This window comes from Solanum lycopersicum, chromosome 7, assembly GCF_036512215.1.
Source record: "Solanum lycopersicum chromosome 7, SLM_r2.1".
Taxonomy (NCBI): domain Eukaryota; kingdom Viridiplantae; phylum Streptophyta; class Magnoliopsida; order Solanales; family Solanaceae; genus Solanum; species Solanum lycopersicum.
This window is the reverse complement of record NC_090806.1, coordinates 30887385-30895388: the sequence shown is the minus strand read 5'-3', so window position 1 is coordinate 30895388 and position 8004 is coordinate 30887385. Positions and strand designations below refer to the sequence as shown.

At 34.1% G+C, this 8004-nt stretch overlaps 1 protein-coding gene across 1 annotated transcript; it reads right to left on the bottom strand.

Annotated features, from left to right (window-relative positions):
* Positions 1-797: 797 nt before the first annotated feature.
* On the bottom strand, positions 798-4031 carry LOC138337387 (uncharacterized). Its single transcript, XM_069287296.1, has 7 exons — positions 3956-4031; positions 3185-3848; positions 3056-3092; positions 2150-2967; positions 1633-1699; positions 1305-1542; positions 798-1114 (listed from the first exon to the last, which is right to left on the bottom strand). Exons 1-7 carry the CDS (start codon positions 4029-4031, stop codon positions 798-800), a joined length of 2217 nt encoding a protein of 738 aa, XP_069143397.1.
* Between the last annotated feature and the right edge of the window lie 3973 nt (positions 4032-8004).

Sequence of the window (8004 nt, the reverse complement as noted above, 5' to 3'; positions counted from 1 at the left end):
AAAGAAAACTTACGTGTAGCCTTCAGGCTAAATGACAAGTCTATTATGCATGTCCCTCATGCCAACTTGTGTATTGTCATGACCAGGTGTATTTGACTGATTTGTGGTAGGAGTGTTAGGCTCAGAACTATTGCCTTGAATGCGAAGACTCGACATCATAAGTTGTGAAGCAGATGATGGTGATGGTTGTGAGTCTGCAGGGTTGAGAGTATTAGTGCGAGAGACACTAGACGTTTCTCGATTATCCTCGGGAGGAAAAACACTGTATCCCTGTGGGGTAGCATTCCCTGATTTGGTAATCATCAAAGGTATCTGAGGGGGCAGCTGAGTATATTCCAGTGGTGGATGCATACAAGTTGAAGGAGGAATAATACGTGGAGGCACTGTCCGCCTTGAATAGCAATGTGGCTAAGTATCTTTTGGTGGGAGAGATGTTGTGTTGTCTGATCTTATAGGTATACCTATTTGTTATCAATATCTTTATTCTTAAATTTACCTATCATGTAATTAGTAACAAAAACATTCAAGTCAAAGGTTGTTAGATATTTAAGATATGAGAGACAAACATCATCCAGTAGCTTATCTAGCAGTTCATCACTTTTTTAAAAAAAAATAAAGCCACAACAACAAGTACAAAATAATATCGAAAACAACATCCAACAAAAGGCACACGAGAACATATGAAGTTGAAGTTATTGAAATTAAAACAAAAGGCGCACAAGGAAAGATTAATAAATTAGACTCTTTATCATTAATAGATCTATAAAGCAATCAATATAGAGATACAATGGTAATTACTAATCCTCCTCATCCTCATCCTCATTCTCATTCTCATCCTCGTCCTCGTCCTCGTCCTCATATTCATCTTCATCCTCATCATCATACTCAAACTCATTCTCGTGAAGTGTTGCATCTGCCCCTTCATTTGTTATTTCGTCCATATCAACCTCTTCTAATATGTGTTCAGGATGCTCTAAATCATTCTCTAATTCAATATCGACGGTGTGGTGAACAATTGATGAATCATCATTTTGGTATGCAACATCCAACACGTTTTCAACTTCCATACGGACCACGGGTTTGGTTTTAATAACAACCAACCAATCAGCTTTATCTAGATGCAAGGGATAAGGAACATAGTACACTTGCTTAACATTGTGCAATAATAAAAGGATCATAAGCTTCATATTCCCTTGTGTGCTTTACTTCAATGATATTATATTGGTTGATTTCTCTCGTACCTCTTTTGGGGGTTGGATCAAACCACTTGCATCTAAATAATATAAATTTTTTTGTAGGCCAACCGGAATACACCATTTCCAAAACCTCCTTGAGTACCCCATAATAATCAACTCCATCTAGATTTCCATCACAACCTTTTACCCAAACTCCAGTATTGTTAGTTTTTTTATATTTGGAGTATTCTTCAATAGTGAATTTAAAACCATTAACAACATACTGATTAATTGAATAAGTCTTGATGGGTCCCCGACAAATGTACTTCAAAAATTGGTCAAATTGACCATTTTTTGTGTCATAAATCTATAAATATTTAAAAAGTAAGAAATTAGCATCAATTAAATATAAATTTATTTAATAATAATACTATTATGAAAATATTTTAAGGCTTACGTAATCTTGAAACCACTTTGTGAAATTCTCAAATACTCTTTCATTGCCATATAAATGCACAACGTAACTGTCAAAGAAGATGGATATTGAGTTAATTGTTTTGTCTTGTAATTACATATTTTAGTGAGAAAAAAACTTACTCAACAAATGGCTTAACTTGTGGGCTATTCAATAAGACATGTGTAGATGCAGACTACAAATCAATGGCACAAAGATTCCTCCTTGTGCGTTTTTTTTAACCTTTGCCTGGTTGATTGAAGATTGATAGTGGCTTCATAGTTTCACCACCATCGTCATGGCAATTGGGTCTAGTTTGAAAGCATGACATAATTCTTTTAAAGTAATAAGAACCAAAATTCGTTATCTCCCTACTAAGATGGAATTGAACCATTGAGCCCTCAACTCTATGATTGTGTTTCATGCCCCGTTTAGATTTTCCAATAGTCCTACCTTATACATTGTTATCATTGATTTAAACAACATATTAATATAAAAATATTAATAGTTAAATATTTACCTCTCAAAAGGATACATCCATCTATATTGAACCGGACCTCCAAGGCGTGCTTCATGCACTAGATGTAAAGGAAGATGCTCCATCACATCGAAAAATCCAGGTGGAAAAATCTTCTCCAACTTATTCGTAATTACAGGAATATTCTGATCCATATGAACTAGGTTGTCTTCCCTTAACGTATCAGTCATAGGTTTCCTAATTCTATCAGGCAAGCCACTAAATGCAACGGGGAGTAATGTTTCCATGAAGACATGACAATAATGACTTTTCATACAGTGTAATTTTCCATGCTCCATATCAACACATTTTCCTAAATTTGAAACATGTCCAGCAGGCATCTTAAGTTGCTCGACCCATTCACAAATTTTACTCTTTTGATCCTTTGTAAATGAATAACTAGACTTAGGCTTGAAGAACTTGTTGTTCTGTTTCTCTTGCAACCATAACTCTTTTCGCCTGCAATATTCAGGTAAGTCCATTCTAGCTTTAACACTATCTTTTGTCTTGCTAGTGACATCCATTACTGTATAAAATAAATTATCAAAGTAATTTTTTTCAATATGCATGACATCAAGATTATGTCGAAGAAGATTGTCCTTCCAATACGGTAACTCCCAGAATATGCTTTGTTTTGTCCATCTATGTGCAACACCATATCCATCAAATTTATAGGGTTGTTCTTTTGCGACCTTTGGAATGTTTTGAACCCTCTCCCAAACTTGTTCTCCGGTTAAGATTGGAGGAGGATAACCTTGTTCAACAGAATTCTTTCTCACTGCATTTTTAATACTCCTAAACTCGTGATCCATTGGCAAGAACTGTCGATGGCAGTCAAACAAAGAATTTTTACGAGCATGTTTCAAAGTGAATGATTTAGTATTTTTTATACAATTAGGACAAGCTAACTTTCCCGCTTTCATCCACCCTGACAACATTCCATATGCTGGAAAATCATTAATAGTCCACATTAAGGCAGCCCACAAATTAAAATTTTGCTTAAGAGTCACATCAAATGTTTCAACCCCTTGAACTCACACTTGTTTCAACTCATCAATCAAAGGTTGCAAGTATACATCAATCAATACTTTTGGATTTCGAGGGCCAGGAATGACACAATTGAGAAATATACATGGACTGGTCATACACATCTCGGGTGGAAGATTATATGGTGTTACAAATACAGGCCAACAAGAATATGGTGCAGCAGAAAAAGAATGTGGCGTGAATCCATCTAAACATAAACCCAATCTAATGTTTCGTGGTTCAGTTGTAAATTGTGGATATGTTCTATCAAAATGCTTCCAAGCCTCTCCATCGGATGGACGACACATAACTCCAGGAGGTCTTCTATGTTCATAGTGCCATCTTATATGAGGAGCACATCTATTAGATGCATACAACCTGTTTAACCTTGGTATAAGAGGTAAGTAATGCATTGCCTTAATAGGAACTTTCTTCCCACTATCTTTCTTCTTATAACGACATTTTCCACAAAACTTACACGATTCAAGAACAATATCATCCTTATAGTACGACATGCAACCATTTTCATAACAATGAATTCTCATCGATGACATTCCTAACTTTGATACCAACCTGTTTGCCTTATAGAAATTATCATGTATCTCTACATTCGGGTCAACTAAATCATGACTAAGGTCAATCACAGAGTCTATTGCCCCTTGAGGAACATTCCAATCTGATTTGATACTTAATAATCTAACCGCAATAGACAACTGTGAGTGTGGACTCCCCTCATATAAAGGCCGACTAGCAGATTCCAATAAACAATAGAGAAAATTTTACATTCAACATTAGGAGCTTCTTCACCTTGATTCGCAAAATCAAAATCAGAATGCACACCAAAAGCATCTTGAACCATGTCATCAATTCAATATTTTTGTGCATTAGAATTCACATTGCTACTACTTTCACTACGAACATAATGTTGGAATACATCAAAGTTATTATACATTTCTCCATGACTAGTCCACACAGTGTATTCATTTTTAAACCGATTTGGATAGATATGATGCTCAACAACATCTGGTTTTTCATAATTCAAACATTAACATTTATTACAAGGACACTTAATCATACCACTACGTTGAAAAGGATGTAATGTCTTTGCATACTCCACAAAAACAATGACACCTTCTACAAATTCAGGTCTTAGCCTCATTCGACCAAAATTAGTCATATTATACATCCAACTGCGATCCATCTACATAAGAATCATAAATTAAATTTGTCAAGCACTAACCCAATAGTTACAAATTTAACTTATTAACCAACCTAACAAACTTCTAAGTCTAATTAGTGTAGTTTTAACTAAATTCTAAAACTATAGTAACAAGTTTAACTTATTAACTAACTTAACGAATTTCTAAGTTTAATTAGTTTAGTTTAACTTAATACTAACACGATAGTTACAAACATAACAAATAATTATTTCTAAAATTTTAACCTTAGTGTCAACACTAGATGGACACAAATTGATTTTCTTTTAAAAATAAATTTTGTCATCAATAGGATCAACTAGTGTTGGTACTTATGCTTAACAAATAAATATTTCTAAAATTTAAAGCTACGTGTCAACACTAGATTGACACAAATTGATTTTCAAAAGAAAATCAATTTTGTCATCAATAGGATCAACTAGTGTTGGTACTTATGCTTAACAAATAATGATAGGAACACTTTGTTTTTATAATGTTTCAGAATATTCAAAATTATATATTGAATATCAACTTGCAATATATCAAAATAAACATTCATGCAATGAAAAATAATCAGCATATTACAATCTCCAAGTTACTAATGATGAATGTGTAAGAATTTCCTCCAAAGGAAACCTCTAAAATGACTAGAGATTTGAAAGCAAACTCAATTAGTAGGAAAATTGATAGGTTTGCATTAGATACAAATGAGTGGGAAAATGATATGTGAGCAAACAAGTTAACTGTTTCGCACGTGAAATTGTTCACATGTGTATGACAGAAGATTGTTTTCTCTTATCTTATTATTTTTACATCTTTTTTCTACTTTTAGTTAAGAAGGTTCATATGAATACACTTCTTAAAAAAGATCCTTATGGCCTTCTCATTCATCATGTTTGGCCTCATAAAATAACTTTACATTTTATCATTATTAACAAGGTGACTCCCTATAGAAACATCTTTTCATCAGAAAGCTTCTATTAGAAAAACATGGGAAAAATTCTCTTATTCTGTCTCTTCTCCTTCCCTATTTTTTTATATTTAAGAAAGGAATATGCTTGGCATATAGGTGGGGCCCTCCCACAAGACGAGTTGCATGAATGGAGACTTTTGTATCACAGTACAATACATGGCCTAAGTTTCAGTACTTTCTTGGGGAACATTTCGTGAGTGGCTTCCTGCTTAATTATAAATGAGTTTCTTATTGAGTATTAACTTTCAATATCTTTTATATCATTGAGATCCTTAAATTAGTTATAATTAGGTCAAAATATTTTCTTGGTAGTCACCTTTTTTTCATGTTTACTTGGCGCTTGACAGATCATTTTTCAGCTTATTAGATCACTAAATATGCTTATATTATTATCTTTCAGTTTATCCTAACATCCACTTGCATAACTTGCTATTAGATGCCATTTTTATAGTTTTTTATTTTAAAGATTAAATTCCACGAGCTCATCCGAAGAGTTTACATAAGTATCCTTAGTTCCACGGACTTGAAATTTCAAGGTAGTATCTCACACATTTTACCAATAGGTTATTTTCATTAAAGATTCATAACAACATAAGTATATGTGCAAAGTTACAATATCACAATGATATATAAATATAAAATAATACAATCAAATTAACCTCAAACACCTCCTCAATGATCTAACACATTTAGTTAAAATAACCAAAAATAAATTAATTTACCTGGAGATGGAGGCACTGCTGCTGAGGCGACTGCAACAAGCGGAGTCGGAGAGCTGGCGGCGGAGAGATGGCGATGAGCGAGAGGGTCGACAGAGAGAGAGAAAGAGAGAGGCGGTCGACGATGATAAAGAGAGAGGTGGTCGACGAGGGAAGTGAGAAAGAGAGAGGCAGTCGACGAGGGCAGTGAGAAATAGAGAGAGGTGCGCGGTCGACCAAAAATTAAGAGAGAGGGAAGAAAGAGTTAATTTAATTTTGGCTAGGTTTTTGGTTTTGTTTAGGAGACCTCATGAGGTCTCTAAATTTTTAAATATTTTAAATTGTTATTTTTGTTTTAACAAGTATAGACCTCATGAGGTCTCTACTTGTTAAATTAAAAATAATAATTTAATTTAATTGAATAGTTAAAAAATTAGAGACCTCATGAGGTCTCCAATTTTATGAGAATTAGATTAAAAATTTTAAATTTTTAAATAAGTCAGGTAAAAAAAGATTATTCATTATATTGACCTCACGAGGTCTCTCCTACATTAAAAAAAATTAAAAGATATTAATTTATATAGCGACCTCATGAGGTCTCTTATTATTGACCTATTTTTGAGGTCTCCATTTCTAGATCTGTTTTTGGCCTTTTTTTAGTAGTGTTAAACTATTCAAAGAAGCTATATTGTGAGGTATAACTTAGTTTAAAAAGGAGTAGAATGTTTAAGGAGGTTCTTTGATCTTCTTTGTTTTCTTTATTATAGAGCCTTTCATCTCCATTAAGTCCAAATGAAAAATATGCCTTTGCCTCCTTAGGTGACTCTTGAATAGTAAAGTAGATTTACGGACATGCAATTTTGTGGCTATGTTTGGACAGCTCCTCAACCACCCAATAAGATTCCCTGATAAAATGAGTTCATTTGAATTCATTTATTTGAGCTTTGAGGCCCTTCAATCTGTCTAGTTGATTGCAAATGCTCCATAGAGGATTAGTTTTTTGGAGTATGCATTTGACTGCTTGCATTGAATCCATTTCCAATATGATCTTCCTGTATCCTAGTTCCAAAGCACAGGATATACCAAAGATAGCTGCTCCTATTTCTTCTTGATTGTTAGTACCAATTCCCATGGGTGAGGTAAATGCTAATAGGAGTTTGCCTCCATGATCTCTTATTGTAGCTCCTGCCCCTATCTTGCCTGGATTCTTAATTGCACTTCTATTTGTATTAAGTTTGATCCATTGTTGCGGTGGTCTTGTCTATACTATATTATGTACCTTTGTCACACGTATACATCTTTCTGCTAATCGAATTATTCCACTCGAAGTACTTAGAAATCTTACGTTACGAAAAACAAATTTTATAAGTTTATAATTATCATTGTAAATTGCATACCTGACCCTGGTGCCATAAGGGTTTTTTCCTCGATATATACAAGAACATCGATGTTTCCATAAATTCCTGCAAATAAATATTGGGGAGGCCTGGAGGATGAGTTTATGATATTTATTGTTGTGCTTCATTGACAACCATTGAGTTACAACTTTCCTCAGTGAACTGTGATCAATTTCTACCCCTTCTCTATTTCCAAACCATCTCTTGACATCCCTATCAAGATCTCCATTGTTACAGATGTGGTTGATTGTATCTAATCCTGTCCTGTTCCTGCAACAAAAATAGTTTGAAGCTTCTAAGTAAAATTAAGTTAATCTCTCATTAGTAGGAAACATTCCATTTAAAGCTCTCCAAAGAAGGAAGAAGGCTTTAAATGGTGTATGCCTGTGCCAAATGAGAGGCCTAAATTGATCCTTGGGTCTTTTCTCCCTGATTTCATTCCAGGCTGAAGAACATCTGAACATGCCATTGGGATTTATTTCCCAATAAGCTTGGTCAAGATATTGATGCTGAGGAATTTAAATTGCTATGATAGTGGCAAGTTGGCTAGGGGTTCCTGTTGAACAAA